The sequence below is a fragment of the Ostrea edulis genome, chromosome 5, assembly GCF_947568905.1.
Source record: "Ostrea edulis chromosome 5, xbOstEdul1.1, whole genome shotgun sequence".
Classification (NCBI taxonomy): domain Eukaryota; kingdom Metazoa; phylum Mollusca; class Bivalvia; order Ostreida; family Ostreidae; genus Ostrea; species Ostrea edulis.
Genome location: NC_079168.1, coordinates 86,655,850 through 86,677,574, shown reverse-complemented (window position 1 = coordinate 86,677,574; position 21,725 = coordinate 86,655,850). Strand labels below are relative to the sequence as shown.

Below are 21,725 nucleotides of genomic sequence, written 5' to 3'. Positions count from 1 at the left end.
CGAGTTGAGGTATATGTAAATATTCATTCACGTTCCACGAGTTGAGGTATATGTAAATCTTCATACTGCTGTTCAAATATTTTTCTACAGGCATCATTTCCAACAGAAATGAAACAAAATGGCTAGTGATATCAAACAAATATTTATTAAGTTTGCATGATCCGTGAAGCATCTTTGATTGGAAATGATTTTGAGTATGGTTTATTAACATATCCAAAGAAATTATACAGTCGCCTTGGTATATCGCCACCCCTACATATCAACATCAAACAGTGTAGAACGGATATCCATACATGCTAAAAACACCAATATAATACGAAACTTATCTATTGCCATTCGTTTTCAGATACAGAAGGTCAAATTACATGTATACCTCCCCCAATAACAATGCCAACAACCAGGGATCAGAAGCCATAAATATATACACCCCCCCCCCCCCCCCCAATAACAATGCCAACAACCAGGGATCAGAAGCCATAAATATACACACACACCCACCCACCCAATAACAATGCCAACAACCTGGGATCAGAAGCCTTAAATATACACACACACCCCCAATAACAATGCCAACAACCAGGGATCAGAAGCCTTAATTACACCCCCCCCCCCCCCAATAACAATGCCAACAACCAGGGATCAGAAGCCATAATAAATATACACACACACACCCCTCACCCCAATAACAATGCCAACAACCAGGGATCAGAAGCCTTAAATATACACACACACCCCCCCCCCCCCCCCCCCCCCCCCCCCCCCCCCAATAACAATGCCAACAACCTGGGATCAGAAGCCATAAATACACACACACACACACACCCCAGTAACAATGCCAACAACCTGGGATCAGAAGCCATAAATACACACACACACACCCACCCACCCCCCAGTAACAATGCCAACAACCAGGGATCAGAAGCCATAACAAGAGGTACTGTGAGCAATGCTCACTAAGAATACCCCCCGCTTACCCCAATCTCCCAAAGGGTGTTGGTAATAGGTAAAACTTCAGTATTATGATCCAAAAGGTATCTAGGAACACAGCATCTCCATGCGATGAAAAAAGCCGTTAAAGAATTTAAATGGAAACCATATTGCTACTTCGATGTCCAGTGCACGTGACCTTTTGACCCCAAAATCGATAGGGAACATCTTCATCCCATGGGTAGTCCATATGTATGATATGGTGACTGTAGGTGGAAAGGATAACACTTTAGAGCCCGGAAACCATATTGCTACTTCGATGTCCAGTGCACTTGACCTTTGACCTTTTGACCCCAAAATCGATAGGGAACATCTTCATCCCATGGGTAGTCCATATATATGATATGGTGACAGTAGGTGGAAAGGATAATGCTTTAGAGCCCGGAAACCATTGCGTCTACAGACGGACAGACAGACGGATAACCCGATTCCAGTATACCCCCCCACAACTTGTTGCGGGGGGTATAAATATACACACACCCCTACCCCCCAATAACAATGCCAACAACCAGGGATCAGAAGCCTTAATTATACACACACACACCCCTCCCCCCCCCAATAACTATGTTAACAACCAAGGATCAGAAGCCTTAATTATACATAATTGGTCTGTACAGAGAATAATCAATGAACCTAAATTCAGCATGTGTCTTGAAAACAGGTAAGTATAGGTAAATGTGATAATAGATCAAAGATAATTCATCTTAAAATTAGAAATTATCTCTGAAATTGTCCAGTAGAATAGCCATGAGTCAACAAAGAGAAACTAAAACATATCTGTTCATATAAACTACTATCAGCTGCTGTAAATTTTGTGTACCATGTGACCTTTTCTGTGTATTGATGCTTGTGACATAATATTTCTGTGTTCCAGAAGAAAGTGGCAACCTTTAAATGTATTTGTCAACTGCCCCAATCATCGTAGAACCTACCACGAGACAAATGGAATGGTTGTGCACATACCGTATATACTTGCCTATAAGTCGGATTTTTGGGAGTAAATTTTTGGTCCAAAACTCTATGTCCGACTTATAGGCGCGTCCTAAGAAGATTGGTATTTTTCTGGGGGGCGTAATGTAGTGTTTTTTAAACAAGTCCGACGATTATCATGGACTACCACACAAATGATTATTGTACACAAATATCTAGACATATTGCATTGTTTATGTATTTTAAAATTATATATAAAGTACAAGTATTTTCATATTTTTATCTTGATAAAAATTATTTACATACCGGTAACTAATACTATCGTTTATCGGTAAAATTGAATTACGAACCCGATTTAATATTGAACTATTCATATGTATACTGGCTGAAATACATTTCGTAAAAGATTGAATATTGTTAACAGATAATTTAGATCATCATTCTTGACTCTTAAAAACTCTATTGTTGATACATTGAATCATACTGGAACCCCACAATAACCGCGAGGCGCGTGCCACTAAGTAAACACGCTGTCAGGTACTGGTAATTAGGAAATCATAATTGAGTAAGTAAACAAGGGATCATTGTCCATTATAGATCAAGGGGTGGGTTGAAACCCCAACCAGATATGGCTTGGATATTGAGCTCCTCATAATTATTAATTTCTCAAAATATTTTTTGAAACATAGGTAAAAACACTAGAGCATTGACTTGAAATTGTCAACCGATTCTGACAAAAATTTGTACCGACTTATAAGCGGGTCAATGACAAATTCCTACAAAATAACCTTAAAAAATACAACCGACTTATAGGCGGACCGACTTATAGGCGAGTATATACGGTACAGTACTTATGTGTTTTATAAATACACATGCAAGCACAGAATATCCCACTATTGAACAAAGTTTTAAAAACTATTAAAACAAAATAATTTCATGCATATATATATATGATTTGGATGGCAATTAAAGGACAATAATTTATTAATTCATCAACCACTTTATTTTCAAATTAATGAACTAATATGGTAAAAGTCTTCATAATGCCACCCTCAATAAAACTCCGAAATAAGCCGAGACAAAAGCTGGATATAACGAGGCAACACTGTATATACATATTACGTTGTACATGGATATTTAAATACACCAACAGAAACAAAACAGACATAACACTAGAGCAGTCTGAACAGGACTAATACTTCCCACAGGGCAAATCGGATTGTGGAAAATAGTGAATTTGTGCTCAATGAAGAATAAATGGTTTTTAAGATATATTCTAAAGAACATTTCCTCCCCCCCCCCCCCCCCCCCCCCCCCCACCCCTCTCAAAATGGAAACAAGAGTACCACCAACAGTACATAATATGCCCGTGAAAAGCAAACTTAGGGTGTTTTTCTTACACCATGATTTGTAGAACTTAGCTTCAAGTAGTATCAGCAAACAGCAAGGTATGGCATACTTTCTTTGCATCATAAAAACAGACAAATCATGTACTCTCTATGTAATATTTTCACTTGGCATAAGATGTATGTATACCAAGTTTGATGGACCTAGCCCCAGTGGTTCGGTCTGTATCCTGCTACTTCAACCTTGACCTTTGATCTTGAGAAACAATAGGCATCCTCCACTTAGCATAAAGTGTATATGTACCAAGTTTGACAGTCCTAGCCCCAACAGTTCGGTCTGTATACTGCCTACAAGGTTTTCCGACTAAGTGATACTGCAACCTTGACCTTTGATCTTGAAAAAAAAAATAGGCATCTTCCTCTCTTCATGGTGATCAAATGTACTAAGTTGCAATATTCTGGAGCTTAGTTTGGTTTGTATCCTGCCCACAAGGTATTCCTACTAGGTTTTCCTACTAACTGATACTACGACCTTGACCTTTGATCTTAAAAAACAATAGACATCTCCCTCTAATCATGGTGATCAAATGTACCAAGTTGTAAAATCCTGGAGCTTACGGTTCGGTCTGTATCCCGCCCACAAGTTCCGGACAGACAGGCGGACAATGCCATACCATAATACATCGTCGAAGCGTATAAAAATATCCATAATTTCCTTGAATGTTCAAAACTTTCAATCAAAATAACAAGTGCACATCTTCATTATTCATATAAGAAAAATATAAAGTTTTAATCAAATCTGTTCATCAGTATCAAAATGAAAGAAAAAGTGAACAAGCTCACATACCCCATGCTCAAACATTGCTTGACGATTCCTCACATAATGAATTGTAATGCTATGCATTACTGCAAGAACACGACAGATGGGCTCGAGATTCTAAGTTTAAAAGGGGCATAACTCCCAGAAAAATTATTGAATCAGAATTTCCTGGGAATATGCATATCTACAGTGTGTCCTTATTAACTACAAAGTTTCACGAAATTCTGTTGAGCAGTCTCAGAGGAGTTGCACTGCTAAGAAAGGGACTGATGGACTGACAGACGGACAGGTCAAAAAGATTATACCCTTCGCAACTTCGTTGCTTGGGGTATAAATATACTCTGGACAAGTTATGTTCATGGACAGACGGACTGACAGATAGACAAGGTGATTCCAGTATACCCCCTGAACCTTGTTTGTGGGGTTTGTAAACATCTAAGATTTTGAAAGCTAACCTTTCCTCTGATGGTGATTTGCCAATATCAGACAGAATTGTCATCTTCTCACACTGGATTCTGAATCGACTCAACAATGTTGCCATCCTGAAAAAAAACCCACTACATTTACTTCTTTATCCAGTTTATCATTGTTGGTCATCTGAAGTTTTACATCCCTTCGAAAAAAATTTCTTTCATGTAAAGCTGTCATAACAGATTTTTTAAACTGGGACATCTTTAACTTATCTAATTACAGAGTAAGTAGGTAGTTAGCTGAACCACTGATTAATCAACATTTATCTGTGGCCATGTAATGAGTAACCTCCATCTAATTAATTTCATTTCTGAAAATACATGACGGCATGACCTGGCATGCGCTTTATGCCAGCATACTTCATGAAGCATTGAAGCATGTCAGGGCTTCATGAAAAGTATTCTGGCATCAATCATTGCTGCTCATACCCTAATGTACTTTCAAATATGAAATTCAATTGATTACATAATTATTTTTCCAACTTACATTTTTCCTTTCTGTCAGAATATTGCCAGCTTTAAATTGTCGTAATATATCTATCAAGATTCATATGCACATTGTTCGCATTTATGAGGAAATGATCATTTGATTGGTAAAGATATCGAAGACAAAAACATCGGAAATGTAAATATAAAAGATTGGTTAATACATTAAAAGTTGATTTGTGAGACAATACTGGGCTTGCCAGTGAAATCATGTAAATAATTCAAATTGATAGGATAGAAACATCATTTTCAGGGTTGCTTTTGATAGAAACTTCATTTTCAGGGCTGCTTTTGATAGAAACTTCATTTTCAGAGTTGCTTTTGGTAGAAACTTCATTTTCAGAGTTGCTTTTGGTGTCATCGTGCTCTATAGCTGCATTTCCTTATGTGAAGTGATTTTGCCTCATAGAAATCCAGGCACCATTATATCATATAAAAATTTTCATAGATTTAGGCACCTGTCACATTCTGTGATTTAATGAAATACCAGCAAGTTTTCAAACTATTTAGCAGAAGTAATTCTATCAGTGATGCATTGCTTTAACAGCTGGGTTTTTTTTAAAGATGCATACAGCTAACCCTAACATGTTTAAGCAATTATCAAAAGCTGTCAAGTTTATCATTACACATGTAAAACAAAAATCTTTGTGAGCCCTACTGTCTCTGTTCCCGATCTATCTCTCCCCTCTTTGTCCCAGCAGCGAACACTCGCAGTGGGCAGTTACGCCAGTACTGTTTTGTGGACAAAATGTAGGGCAGCAAAAGCGTCAAACCTAAAAAGACAATAAATTACCGCAACATATTTTTTCTATCATCGTTTGTGTTCAGTATATGCATCAGCACTGCCAGAAGACAAACGGAAAAGAGTGGGCTCGGAACTTGACGATAATTTACTCATTAAATCAATAATGATGGGCAGTAATATTTCCATACTGAAGAAATTTGAAATGTGTGTAATTCAGTAAGCAATGACACTCACCGCCATCGTCAAACAACCACCAGACATCGATTGTTCCCTTCTTCTGTTTCTTGGCAAAACGGTTCCTGACCTGTTCCTGTTTAATTCCACTCGGGCCTATTTCCCTTTCTATATGCATGATCCCGTTGTTACCGTTGTCATCGGCAACACTGTCCCCGGAGGAGGAGCTTGATCTGCGAAGCATGGTAGGACTGCTGGGAGAACTAGGTCGTTTATCTTCCTCTTCATCTGAAAGAATTACCACAATACATTTACTGACGTTTATCTTAGGTTTTCAACTTCACAATAGAATTAAGATCTTTGTGATGATCATGTGAATTTTTTTTTTTTTTTTTTTTTTTTTTTACAAATTTCATGCCATATAAAGACTGACAAAAGAGAAAGAAAAGTGTTTAAATATGCTTGATCTTCTTCTCAAAATCAAAGAATTTCTGCCAATAAAATTATAGTGCTGTTTTGTGTAATGTATTAATTTCAATATACAAATACAAAATATCTAGTACTGTTATTGATCAAAATTGTTACATTAAATACTGTCATGTGATTTTGTTACTTGTGTAATTAACATGCTGTAACTTTACTTTTCCGCCATAAAATTCAGAAGTCTAAAGGGCTGAAGTCTAGAACTGTCATTACAAAAGAGTGATATATAGTACCTGTGATGCACAATAAAAAAAATCCTGATATTTGGATCTCTATATACTAAATCCTTCTGAAATATGCCATTTACTTTGGGTTTATAAAATAAAATTTTACTTCTCAAACCTCTAAAATTACTTGGACACAAACATTTTCTTCTGAATAAAATCTCATTAACTTTGCCTTAGGACCATGGTACAATCTCATTTGTCTCATTATCAAGCACAAACACTGTAAGGCTCATAGATCCCATGATAATTTGTTGAAGCACTTTTTAAGCATTTTCCAAGATGTTTTTCAAGCATCTTTATTAGATCATCGAGCAACACCATGACCTTGTAAAGGTCAGGCACCATATGAGTGAATGGCTCTTTCTTTGATCAAAGCTGTATTAATTCTGATGAAAGATTTGATATCACCACCAAAACAAATTTTGACATTAATCATATTAATGAGCACTTTCTCCAAAAACGTCAAGCACTTCTCCAACTTTTCCAATTTCTCACAAATTCAAGCACTTTCTATGAAATGGCACAAATTCAAACACAATTTAGATTGTACAAATGCATGGAGTATCTCCATGCTTCTCCAATGATATGGATATGAAGCACGATGAGCAGACGACACGATGATTTCTATGGATACTAAAGCACTTGCTTTGCACGACATATGAAAACCAAATTGAACATTCTGTTTCCACACATTGCACAATTCTTTTTAAAATGATAATGGTTTGCTTATTAAGTTTCTATCCATATGTAAGATAATTCTCTTAGTATGAGTCAACTTATATAGTTGACTTATGAGGATGCATATAGGCAGTGCCTGCTGTCCCATCCTGTTAAGATTTATCATTATTAAATACTGTTTAATTTCAATTAAGGCATTTTTTCCCAGAATGTTTTGTAGGACTTTATCATGGACCCATGTTCAAATCAATTCAATTTTTCACTAAAACTGACCATTTTCTGTTAAGATTCCACCATTTTCATCTTACGTTTCATCTATTTATCATTAACTTATCATGATAATAAATTTGACTCTATATATTGCATTTAAGGGGACCCAACCAAAAAAATCCTTAACATATCTCAAATTCAATACAAACAAAATTACTATATGAATGTACGAGGGCTGTTTGAAAACTTTGCAAATTACGAGAAAATGACTGCATGCTTGGGATTGTGATTCAAATTCTAACAATTCATGACAAGTATTCAGAAAATCGTACATATAATCTATTGCATAATAAAAAAATAAGATACACTGACTTTTACGAGCCAGGTTGTGGGTTCATGGAGCAACATACATTGTATTAGTTTCTTCCGATGTTGCGTGATGTCAAACACACTTTTCAAAGATTTTCACACGTTTTAAAAACAAGAGGCCCACAGGCCTTATCGGTCACCTGAGTACTAGTGGAAAAGTATCACTACTCCCAAGAGCTATCAAATCTAGAATAGATTTCCTGCTCTGAATATCTATTAAAGCTAAATTCTAATGTTCAGCTACAGTATAAAACATGATGTGTTCTTAAAACTTCACTCCCCTCAAAAGTGCACACACCAATGAAAGGCTTTACATAATATAGTAGGTGTATTAACATTAAAACATTAAAAGATATGACTAATTTGGACCCATCTTATAGAGTCAAAACCCTGGGTTGTGAAATTCACCATTTTTGTACATCCTTTTCAGCTATTCCTATCATCAAATTTACAATTTTGGTAAAAGACTACCTGCTCTTTCTAAATATTCATTTAGTTTCAATTCAGTATCAATAACACTGAAGAAGATGCTATTTAAATGTTTTAACATAGATACTATATAGTAAGTTAAGCCCCGCCCTGGGGTCAGAACCCCTACCCCGGGGATCATGAAATTTCATAAATTATAGTTGAAAAAATACCGCCAGTTACAGCTTGTATTGCTTTAAAAAATTTCACATTATAGATTCATTCCTATCATGGAATTCTCATGAATTATTTTTTGTTTTTAAGAACTAAATTTCTAAAAGAACAAAGATCATACAGTACCCGCAACGTTATTCTTGACATGATAAACGATAGAACACGATACACGCACGATACGATAGGATACACGATAAACCTGATAAACGCAAAACCTGATAAACGATCTTCACGATAGACCTGATAAACGCAAAACACGATAAACGATCTTCACGATAAACGGAAAACCTGATAGAAATGTTATAAATTTAGAATCAATTTAGACAGAACGAAATTTTGATACCGACAACATAATTACATTATGTTGGTAATAATGCTGAAGGATTTCAATATTCATTATACATCTAAAACATATAATTTCTTTAATACATGGTCGTACTTTAAAAAAAAAATTTCATTTCAATTTTTACGCCATCACAGCTAAAATCAGAAAACTAAACTGTATACGGTATTTAATTCATTATTTGATATCTATTTGAATTATATTATAATTGTCACCTAATGTTTAATATATAAATTATACAGTGAATTAATTAAATGTAATATAATGTAGTGATATCATGCTTCAGTAGCTCTCTAATTCTAATGTCTATTATCTTGAATGTGAAATAAACCAAGGAATATTTTGTGTGTAGCGAGGAGGGGGTTATTTTGCATCAAGCTCTAAGATCACCGGTCATTCAACAATTACAATTATTTTCATCATGACCGCTTTAAAAAAACATTCACTGCATTACCCTAAATCTTCATACTTTAGATATTTCTACACGATGTGTGATGATTGATATTCATAAGTAATCGGAATATATGTATTTGAATTGATATCTTAATAACAAAAATAAATAAACTATGAAAAAATAAATAAATAAAACACGGCTTTTTTAAATTCACAATATTGAAACGCTTAAAAAAATGTGTTTAGTATGTATAAAAAAAAAAAAAAAAAAAAAAAAATACAAAAGATCATCAAACCCGGTATTAATTTGCAGTATCTACCCATACGATTATAGGTACAAGTGTACAAGTAAAAACAACAACAACGATGACAGCCGAGTCGTGCCCAGTTGGGCAGACTTTTGGGAGATGCAACACGCTTGCACCCTTTTAAAACTGAATCTTCTAAATGTGTCAAATACAATGTTCCTGAGAATGTTTGCAGTCAAAACACGGGTGATACACAGATGCACACAAGTTCAATGGTGGGTATATAAACAAAACACAGGTGGAAAAAAAATCGGAAGAAAACGAGCCTTTATTCAAATACATGTAATAAACAACGTACTTTACTGATTTTTCCTTTCAAATCGGAACTTCCTATTTCTCTGTTATTGTTAATTACAAATAATTGTTTCTAGACAAGCAAATGTTTATGAACTGTACACGAAGGAGCTTTCAGATTTACGGTCCCCGGTTTGCTTGGCAAACCACTGCCTACTTTTTATATTATTTAGAATGAAATTGTGATAAATTTTCACCCTCTCTGGACTGTCTGTCTTAAAATCGACAGCTTTATATTCTCCAAATATACTGTCTTTTCTCGATTCCTAAAAATAGCTTCTTTAACGAAACGAATAAAGCTTTCGAAAGGTATCGTACTTTTTCATTAGATTTGATATACAATCCCGATAGTTGCCCAAGCTACACGATAAACGATTTTCACGATAAACGGAAAACCTGATACACGCAAAACATGATACACTATAGACCTGATAAACACAAAACACGATAGAAAACGAAAAACTCGATAAACGCAAAACACGATACGATAGGATACATGCACGATATGATAGGATACATGCACGATAGAACACAATAGGAATGTCAAGAATAACATTGCGGGTACTGTACAATTCAATGTGCTATTTAGAAACAATTGACTTTATGGAGTTTGGTTTTGCTACTAGTTAATCCAAATACATCAGTGTAAATCATGTACCTTTTGGGTTGTTAGATTGACTCGACTTTCTGTTATGGCTACTTCAACAAACAATTCTACACCGATTATTCAGTTAGTGAATCTATTTTAGCTTCTTAATATCATATTAAAAACCAAACCGAGTTCAGGAAAAATTCAAACCAAACTATATGATGCTACCCCGATTTTCTTTTTTAGGGGGTTGAAATGTTACATCCATTATCATAGTTGTTGTTACCTGCCAAAGAATCCATTAAAAACAGGTGTAGTTTACCATACAATCCGAAAGTCCTGTTTTATTTCTACATGACCTTGACCTTCTAACTCCATAAATGTCTCATTCTGACCATCGCCAACTTTTAAAAGTAGATCATTTATAGGTGGCAGCCTTCGATCATAGTCTATACACTTAAGCATTGAAAAAAGTCTGCAGATTATAAAATGTGATATATACATGTAATATCATGACACATTTCATAATGACCTTGACCTCAAAATGTATAGATTGCTCTTGCTGATCAATGTCTGCTTTTAAGAGCTGAAAATGAAGTCAGTAAGTTAAAAGTGAGTCCTGAAAGTTATGTTTTAAAAAGTGAGATTCTGGAGTCCATTTAACAAAATGTCCTACAACTTATTAGGTCAAAAATTACAACCACATTTTTAAAAGAATTACATCTAAATAGAAATATTTACATGCATGACCAGACTCATCAGACCTTTTGTAAAATGGGTCCAGAAACATGCTGTTTAGAAAGGAGTTTTGATTCCACTGACAAGAATCAAGGTACTTCATGCTTTGATGATTTAACAGGTATACTAAATTACTTCTCCTATTTCATGATTTAAACTTATGTACACAATAAACTTTCAGGCAAGCATATAATACAGTATTCAGAAAAGTTAAAATATGGTAAGACATTTTCGAGAACTGCAGACCTTGGAATAAACATTGTACTGAAAGGTCGGGTTTATATAAAAACATAGAGTAAGGGATTCTGTATTATAAATTACAGATTTACAACATATCCCCAAACCATGGATCTTCCTAGATCTACAAACTCAATGAAAATCACCCACTCTTGCTTTAAACACAATATCAGAATTGTCTGTATTAGATTTACTTGTTTATAAGTGAAGACTACTGCCCTGTACAGTCTACTTTAACTATATTTCCCGGAATTATCCAAACCAGTACTTTCCCCTCCATAAACACTCAGTAATAATTTGCAACTTTTTCACGCAGCAGAAAAATAAAATCAATGAAGAGTTTCCCGTGCAGTGGTGTAGAAACACTATACAAATTCAAGATGTTGACTATGATAAAAAGTGGCAAACTACTTACGCTTCCGTGTAAATTTGAACCTAACTTTGGGATGTCGATCTGATCAAGAAATTCATAAACAGAATCAATTTTTACAATTCATAACGTCTACACTCATTGTATACTTCTAAATCTGTCATTGTTGACACTCTTTCGTTGCAAACTCAGTTTTCAATCAATGTATTTTTCAAATCATTAAGCTTCTGTGGACTTCCTCTTCAGTAAATACTGTATAAGCAGAGTTTTTAGTAAGAATTTAATTTTGGTATTATTAGCAAGGGTATTGTGAGATCGCTAAAATTGAATATTGCCAACAATTTACTCTTTATCGTAGGTAATAATTTTCTTTCTTGGAATTATAGAGTCACTAAAATTAGCTATCCATCTTTATTGGAAAATCGCTAACTTTGTGTCTGGCTAAAAATTCCACTTCTACAGTACATTTGCCTTGCATACTATTTACAGATTTACTCAATGCCTTAGCTACAATTATCAGAATTCACTTGTGAACAGGATGTCCTTCCATCAATACTACATTCCACTTACCGTCTGGATCTGCTTTGTGATGTACTGAGTTATCCTCAATGAGGCTTTCTTTAGCATCTGTCTCACAATATAAACCTTCCCTCAGCCGTAAAATACCTACTCCATACTCCAAGTCAAAGGCATCACTACAAATAACAGTCAAGTTTTCAAAATAATAGCAAACAAATACAAAAAATAACTGTAGGCACACCTTTATCCACGTAGCGACAAAATCTGTGGACAAGATGTACAGTGAAAACTGTCTAATGATTGATTGTGATGATGATTGGATTTTTATATAGCGCTTTTCCAGCGTATGCTGCTCAAAGCGCTTTACAATACATTATTACCCCAGCAGACCTTATATCAATCTAAAACTTTCTCAGCTTCCTGGGAAGCATACAGTGCAAGCTGTCGTTACAGGCGCTAGAGCACTAACATTCTAACAATATCTTTCACTGTCTATTGCCAGGTACCCCTTTTACACTTGGGTGGAGTGAGGAAATTCGTGTAAAGTGCCTTTCCCAAGAACACAACGTCGGCCTTGCCATGGCCAGGACTCGAACCCACGACCTTTCGGTCGAGAGTCTGACAGCCTAACCACTAGGCCACCGACACCGGTGTTTACTGGGCATTCTGACCCTTATTTTCATTGTTTGTCACACTGTTTATTGCAACACAGTGTATTCCAACAAAAGAATCATCTCTCCACAGATAAGACAGGTTTCACTACATCAATAATATGCAAATTTCCCCCCTCCCTGCTGATTCTCAGAAAATGAAGGTAACAAGAGGCCCAAGGGCCTAGAATCGCTCTTCTGATAAATTGTACAACCCCACCATTTCTATTCTTAGCCTCTTAGTATTATAAATCTTTAGTTAAATCCTAAGAATTAAAAAAAAAGTAGGTCAATGTGACCTACTTATTGGTTTACACATTTTGAGAACCCAAGAAATATCAACTGACAAAGTTTGATGACTTTAAGCCAATTAGTATCTGAATATTGAAATATAGCTGTCAAATTCCAATCGTAGGTCATGGTGACCTACTTTTTGGTCAGCGAACTCCGAACATGCAAGACCCATCAACTGACAAAGTTTGATGACTGTAGGTCAAATAGTATCTGAAATATATAAATATAGCCGTCCAATTCCAAAAGTAGGTCAAGGTGACCTACTTTTTCGTCAACACCCTTCAAACATGCAAGACCCAACAACTGACAAAGTTTGATGACTGTAGGTCAAATAGTATCTGAATTATATAAATATAGCTGTCCAATTCCAAAAGTAGGTCAAGGTGACCTACTTTTTCGTCGACACTCTTTGAACATGCAAGACGCATCAACTGACAAAGTTTGATGACTGTAGGTCAAATAGTATCTGAAAATATATAAATATAGCCATCCAATTCCAAAAGTAGGTCAAGTTGACCTACTTTTTGGTCGAAACCCTTCGAACATGCAAGACCCATCAACTGACAAAGTTTGATGACTGTAGGTCAAATAGTATCTGAAATATATAAATATAGCCGTCAAATTCCAAAAGTAGGTCAAGGTGACCTACTTTTTGGTCGACACACTCCGTAGACTCAAGATGCATCAACTGTCAAAGTTTGATGATTGTAGGTCAATTAGTGACTGAAATATATAAATATAACTGTCAAATGCCAAAAGTAGGTCACAGTGACCTACTTTTTGGTCGACACACTCCGAAGACTCAAGATGCATCAACTGACAAAGTTTGATGATTGTAGGTCAAATAGTGTCTGAAATATAGTAATTTAGCTGTCAAATACCAAAAGTAGGTCATGGTGACCTACTTTTTGGTCGACACAAACCGAAGACTGAAGACGCATCAACTGACAAAGTTTGATGATCCTAGGTTTTACAGTGCCCAAAATATGCATCTAAAATTGAAAATGTGAAATTTGAATATCTGCAAAATTCAAAAAGTAGGTCACTGTGACCTACTTTTTTTATAAATATGTTTCAAGGCCTCAAGATGCATCAACTTACAAGATTTGATGATTCTAAACCTCTCGGTATTTGAAATAACAACTTAAAATATATCTATAAATGATAAGCCATAAAATTCAGAAAGTAGGTCACAGTGACCTATTTTTCAGTTGACGCATTTCAAGGTCCCATGATCCACCAACTGACAAGTTTTGATGATCATAGGCTTCAAAGTGTCCAAGATATGCATCAAAATTAATTTCAAAATAAATACCTGCAAAATTCAAAAAGTAGGTCACCGTGACCTACTTTTGAGACAACTTGACACAAGGTCCTAAGATGCATCAACTGTCAAAATTTGATGATCCTAGTCCTTATAATGTATAAAATATCAAAGATTTAAGGAAATATAAATTTAGGTCAACTTTGAAGTGACCTTGAGACCACGCCCTTTGCCCCAGGGTAATGCCTTGAACAATTTTTAATCTACAACATATCCTCATCCTTATGTGTAAGTTTGGTGATAATCTGCCCAGTGGTTCTTGAGAAGAAAATTTTTTAGCAACCACTACTTTTGTTTGTATTTTCCTGATTATCTCCCCTTGTTAAAGGGTCACATCCCTCTATTTAGTATGCATGAAAGCCCTTGGGCCAATGATACCCTGTAACAAATTTGAAAAAAATTGGCCAAGGGGTTCTTGAGTTATAGCCCTTTTTCTAAAAAGTTTACGCACACCGCACAAATGGCCGTAGCATTAGCTCTTTGAGCCTTCGGCTCAGAAGAGCTAACAATATTTATTGTAATCTGAACAGATTCCATTAGTGGAGTCTCTACTCCAAATGATACAGGCTGGCTGGTTTTGTGTACAATTAAACCATGAATATTGATCTTTCTTCATTCACAAGTATACACGTGGTCTATTTTCGTTCAAAGCTGGTCTTTAATCATTTTGTTGTAATGACAAGGTAAGAACGATGGACAGATGAATGAACAGATGATTAAAAAGAGGAAGAAGCAGTCCCTCAAAGCTTTGCAAGCTTTGTCAGTAGCCTAGGGAACTGACAAATGAGTAAATCAATGCCGACATGAACTGCAGAAAAAATCCTCCATAAAATCTGTGCGCATAAATATTGTAGAAATGGAACCTGAATGTTACTCACTGAACTACCGAGTATAAATATTGTAGAAATGGAACCTGAATGTTACTCACTGAACTACGAGTATAAATATTGTAGAAATGGAACCTGAATGCTACTCACTGAACTATGTGTATAAATATTGTAGAAATGGAACCTGAACGTTACTCACTGAACTACGTGTATAAATATTGTAGAAATGGAACCTGAACGTTACTCACTGAACTACGTGTATAAATATAGTAGAAATGGAACCTGAACGTTACTCACTGAACTACGTGTATAAATATTGTAGAAATGGAACCTGAACGTTACTCACTGAACTACGTGTATAAATATTGTAGAAATGGAACCTGAACGTTACTCACTGAACTACGTGTATAAATATTGTAGAAATGGAACCTGAATGTTACCTACTGAACTACGTGTATAAATATTGTAGAAATGGAACCTGAATGTTACCTACTGAACTACGTGTATAAATATTGTAGAAATGGAACCTGAATGTTACTCACTGAACTACGTGTATAAATATTGTAGAAATGGAACCTGAATGTTACTCACTGAACTACGTGGAAGTACTCCTCTACTAGAGCCTGGTTCACTTCCGGGTTGTTCCATCGAGACATGAACCCCATGAGAAGAATGTTGGGTTTTAGTTTTCCAACACCAACATTCTGAAAAATTGAATACAATTTTATTTCAGAAAAACATTGTAAATTACATTATTGCTTCCTACTACTTTGTATGTCACCGAGTGTTTTGTTTTTACTGCCTTCAAACAGTTTAAGAATGCAATGCTAACTGTTATTTTAAACTTTTCTCCAATTTCATTTATTTTAGTATACTGTAAATGCCCAGGAAAAAATTCCATTGTAATGCAGATCATTACACAGAGCCTGTTTTTCATGTTATCTTTCCCCTGACCTGCATGAGGCTCTGAGCTCCTGTTCTGAAGTTTTCAGCCGTTGTAACACTGTAGAATCCCTTGACTCTTCTGTTATGTAACCAATGATATGCCTCCTTGGGACGGAGATGCTTTAGATTATCTGTCTGGGAACCCTGTCACAAAACAAGATCTACTAAATCCCCAGATCTACAGCAATTCATTTTCCTCACAAACTTTGATGCAGGTCATATACATGTACATACAAGTCAATATAAAATATTCCATTTTAGCAGCAATACCATATGCACAGTCAAAGAACGTGACAATCTTCCCTACGCAGTCAAAGAACTAAACTAGCTTACTGACACGAAGAACTTGACTAGCTACCTACAGTGAAAGAACTACATGTAACTAGCTTCCTTATATAGTCAAAAACCTTCACTAGCTTACCTACACAAAGAAACTCCCTCAAAGAACATGACAAACTTTCCTACAATTTTTTTATGAAATGATGAACCATTGAATCATGATTGAATTTAAAGAATTTTTGGCCAACTTTGTGATATCAAAAATGAAAACAAGAGCATTGAGATTTAATGTCTCTTGGATTGATGCAATGGGGTAACTGCCATGATGTGCCACACTGTGTGTAAGTGATGGAAAAAACTATAGCATAAATGACTCATGAAATGTCAAAAACTATAGCATAAATGACTCGTGAAATGTCAAAAAACTATAGCATAAATGACTCGTGAAATGTCAAAAAACTATAGCATAAATGACTCGTGAAATGTCAAAAAATTATAGCATAAATGACTCATGAAATGTCAAATAAAGTGCACCGCCACGGCACATGATACGCCCGTCACATATTGTTAACAGTATAGATTGTACCCATTAAAACATTTTTTTTAAATATCACCTTAATTAAATGTCACAGTGACCTTAAAGTAGGATGCGACACACCTTCTACCTAAGATGCATTAGTTGACCAGTTTTGGTGATTCTAGGTCTAATAGTTTTCAAGTTATGAGCCGAACAAGTTTTTGCCATATATGGCCATATCTTCTTAATGAAAAGTCACAGTGACCTGGTTTTAATGTGCGACACACCTTCTACCCAAAATGTATCTACAGACAAAGTTTGATGATTCTAGGCCTTGTAGTATTTAAGTTACGGGTCGGACACGAAAAAGCTAACAGACGGACGGACAGACGGATATCTTCTTAATGAAAAGTCACAGTGACCTAGTTTTAATGTGCGACACACCTTCTACCCAAGATGTATCTACAGACAAAGTTTGATGATTCTAGGCCTTGTAGTATTTAAGTTACGGGTCGGACATGAAAAAGCTAACAGACGGACGGACAGACGGATATCTTCTTAATGAAAAGTCACAGTGACCTGGTTTTAATGTGCGACACACCTTCTACCCAAGATGTATCTACAGACAAAGTTTGATGAATCTAGGCCTTGTAGTATTTAAGTTACAGGTCGGACACGAAAAAGCTAACAGACGGACGGACAGACGGACGGACGGACATGAACGCCATACCATAATACGTCCCGTCTTAAGACGGGCGTATAAAAACTATTATAGCACAAATGACTCGTGAAATGTCAAAAAACTATAGCATAAATGACTCATGAAATGTCAAAAAACTATAGCATAAATGACTCATGAAATGTCAAAAAACTATAGCATAAATGACTCGTGAAATGTCAAAAAACTATAGCATAAATGACTCATGAAATGTCAAATACTTTTCCAAACACCAAAGAAAAATGCTTCCATGTTAAAATGAAATGACCCTTAGCACCAGACTACCATTTAACATCCAATTCTATAGAGTGTCAAGTTTCCGACAAAGTTATCTCCCTTTTGGAAACATCTTTTATGATTTTTTTTTATCAATATAGTGCTTTGAAACTTTCTACAAAATTACTTTTGCTTCTGATTTACATGCATGACATTAAATTATGAAAACGATGTTTACCATAAAAAAGAATATCAATGATCATACATATACATTAAATTCTGAAAACAATGTTTACTAATACAAAGAATATCAATTATCACACGTATGTACAATGTTTACTAATACAAAGTTATCACACGTATGTACAATGTTTACTAATACAAAGTTATCACACGTATGTACAATGTTTACTAATACAAAGTTATCACACGTATGTACAATGTTTACTAATACAAAGTTATCACACGTATGTACAATGTTTACTAATACAAAGTTATCACATGTATGTACATGTTATAACAGCCAACAATTTCAGCATGAATTTTTTTTTTAATAATCTATATGTGCCTTTTACCATTCTATCCACACCAGAGGTTTGCTATTTTGAGATTATAAGCAGATTATATGGTATGAATAAGTTCATATCTTCAGGTAAAGAGAACACCTTCCATATATCAGATTCAAGCACACAACCACATATCCAAAATTATATCTCATTTTTTCAGGATATTTGTACATTCTTAATTTTTTTCTTCTTCTAAAATTTGAATGCAGAATGACAAGATATGTTCACTTACCACAATGATATTGCCACACACCATGAGACTGATCTTGTGAGTCAGTCCATACACAAAGTCCACCAGCCCCGGCCTGGCCCAGGGAACACCTGTCAATACCAGCACCTGAGGTCTGCAGGTGAGAAAGCACAAACTACAACACTCATCACTGAGATTTTAATAGTGAAAGTTCTTTTTCCTGACATGCATTTTCATTCACTTGTCAATTACTGTAAACATGGATATTTCCACATGTTATTAATAATGCTAAATTATTTTCTTTGCCAACCATATGTGCATTGTTTAATTAAACAATGTCAGAATCTTTAGTTAATAAATTGCTTGACTATGGGAATCAGTACGGGAATGGGGGTGTGGGTGGTTGTTAATTTCCACGAAAATCTTGTAATTGCGTACATAGTGTAAAATTTCCATGTTTACAGAATTAGTACGTGGGGAGGGGGGAAATTTACATGAAAATCTTGTGTAATTGTGTATTTAGTGTAAAATTTCCATGTTTACAGAATTAGTACATAGGGGGTAATTATTTACATGAAAATCTTGTAATTGTGTATTTAGGGTAAAATTTCCATGTTTACAGTATAGAACAGCTAGTATCTCAACAAAACAAAGAGTCGTTAGTACACTAGTATTTGGAATTTCTTGAAAATGTTTTGAATATAGAAGATCTTTTGAGCCGTTCCTAGCAAAAAGGACCCTTATCTTATCTAAAAATGTTTTTCAAAAAACGTCACAATGAAAAAATGTTACGTAATTTTTTGCATACTTGTAAAGAAAAGGGTCAAGATTATCAAACACGAGTTGATTGTCATCTTTGATTGACAATAATATTTCAACGACAACCAAATTTACTCTCATATTTTGAGGGATATTCTCTTAGTTCACACTTTAGCACTAAAATACTTATAAGGGCCCTTTTTGCTAGGAACGACTCTTTTAATTGTTGGACAATATCAATTCATTTTACACATATTGCTTACCCCTCTACTTCCAGGATAAAATACCTTTTAAAAGCTCAGAGAATAACTCAAGCTCATAGAATAAATCAAGCTCATAGAATAACATAAGCTCATAGTACATGTATATTAAAATATGTAATTTTGCCAAAAAGTGAATCAATAATTTGGCAACATCGTTCCAGCTGCGACACTATAAATCATATATTTTTACGCACAGTACTCATTTCTAAAATCCACGGTAACGTAATTATATAATCAGGATTATAGACAAATGTTTTTACCTGAAGTTTTTGATATGGTCCTCTACTGAGACAAGCTTTAGCGTTGTATTTAAAGCATTCTTATAAACATGAGCCTGAGTGGAGGATCCCCAGTTCACATCTAATAAAACAAACATGTGTACAGTCAAAATTACAGCATACACTGTATATCGTTAAGGAGGAATAGCACACCACAGAAATCCAATATGAATGAAAAATGGAGTATAACAATATTTTGAAATTGAAGTTTCAAATTTACTTTATTTTATAAAAAGGCAGTTTTAGTAGAAAGTAATTTGAAATTTTTTTTAATCCTTACTTGACTCAATGCATGAACAACAGATTAGCAGTTGACAGGTTCACTTAAGCTACCCAGCTATAGGCAGGAAGTTTTAAAAGGAATGTACATGTATTGTTGATATATATTTTTTCAAAAGGAAGTCAGCCATTATGATGATGTTTATTCCTCCTTAACACAGGTGCTTATAGCAGTAAGCGTCTGTGAAAGTTGATAATTATAATATTTACACACTAGAATCACTTTATCATTGACCATACTTCTGAATCAATTGTATCAATATCAAGGAAGGTGAAGAAAATTTTATGATAAAATTAACTAACTGGCAATCTCCATTGCTCAATTTTGAAACATTTAAACTGTTGTTTTATTTACATGCTAAGCTACATGTAGTATTGTACATCTATGACATTGTAGTATGTTACATAGAAATGAGATGAAAAATTAAACATTTCAAGGATTTATGTAGTAAAGCAAAAACAAAAAACAAAAATGTGGCAATATCAGACAGATGCAGTCTTTTGTCTACGATAGTTTCCCCACTGAATAGATAATTAAGATTTACAAATCAAAAACATCTTCTTGCTCTTATTCTCAGTTTAACATAGCCTGATGATAACCAATGTAAACAATGTGGCTCTAAATTTAGAGGGTGTGTTTTGATGCATCATGGTACATATATCTGACTAGCTTTTTGGATTCTATCCAATATATACATGTGAATTCTAGATATTAAACATGTGAATTCTAGAAACTAATAGGGCTGATCCAGCGGTTTCACGGGTGTAAACCTAAACAAAGTCTCTCGTGTGCAAGAATATTAAGTATAGACACATTTAATATCAATTATAGACACACTTAATATCCATTATAAACACATTTAATATTAATCCTTAAACATATGACTTTCATGTGTAGACTTTGTATTCTGGAAATGATAGCCAGTTTGATGCAGTTTCATGAAAAAGACATTTTTATTACTCAAGAAAACCAAAATAAATCAGATATTTACAATCTATCTGAAGCTATAAACATTCTGGTCTTTCGTATCACTCACCTGGTTTAGAATAATGGACATATACAAAAAGGGCACAGATGATAACAAATGTAATGAGGGCTGTCCACCAATTCATGATAAACATCACAGCTATACAAAGTAAGGCACCAAGTAAACTCAACCACATAGAATAGTAACGGAATGCTGGACGCCAACCTTAAAAAACAGAAAACAAGGAAATCAGATGTGCATGTGAAGCAAGAGAAGGGGGGGGGGGGGGGGGGT

At 34.9% G+C, this 21,725-nt stretch overlaps 1 protein-coding gene across 4 annotated transcripts in view; it reads right to left on the bottom strand.

The window, feature by feature from the left end:
* LOC125651891 (solute carrier family 12 member 3-like) overlaps positions 1-21,725 on the bottom strand; it is a 66,253-nt gene that overhangs the window by 9,140 nt on the left and 35,388 nt on the right. For 2 of the 4 annotated variants that reach the window (XM_056166615.1, XM_056166617.1), the window contains 10 exons: positions 21,501-21,656; positions 20,167-20,266; positions 18,927-19,038; positions 16,408-16,542; positions 16,045-16,157; positions 12,410-12,534; positions 11,885-11,923; positions 6,019-6,246; positions 5,698-5,812; positions 4,539-4,625 (listed from right to left, as the gene is read on the bottom strand). In XM_056166615.1, coding sequence (XP_056022590.1) covers positions 4,539-4,625; positions 5,698-5,812; positions 6,019-6,246; positions 11,885-11,923; positions 12,410-12,534; positions 16,045-16,157; positions 16,408-16,542; positions 18,927-19,038; positions 20,167-20,266; positions 21,501-21,656 — 1,210 coding nt within the window. The remainder of the gene's footprint in view (positions 1-4,538; positions 4,626-5,697; positions 5,813-6,018; positions 6,247-11,884; positions 11,924-12,409; positions 12,535-16,044; positions 16,158-16,407; positions 16,543-18,926; positions 19,039-20,166; positions 20,267-21,500; positions 21,657-21,725) is intronic. The other 2 variants (XM_056166616.1, XM_056166618.1) reach the window with 1 other exon arrangement.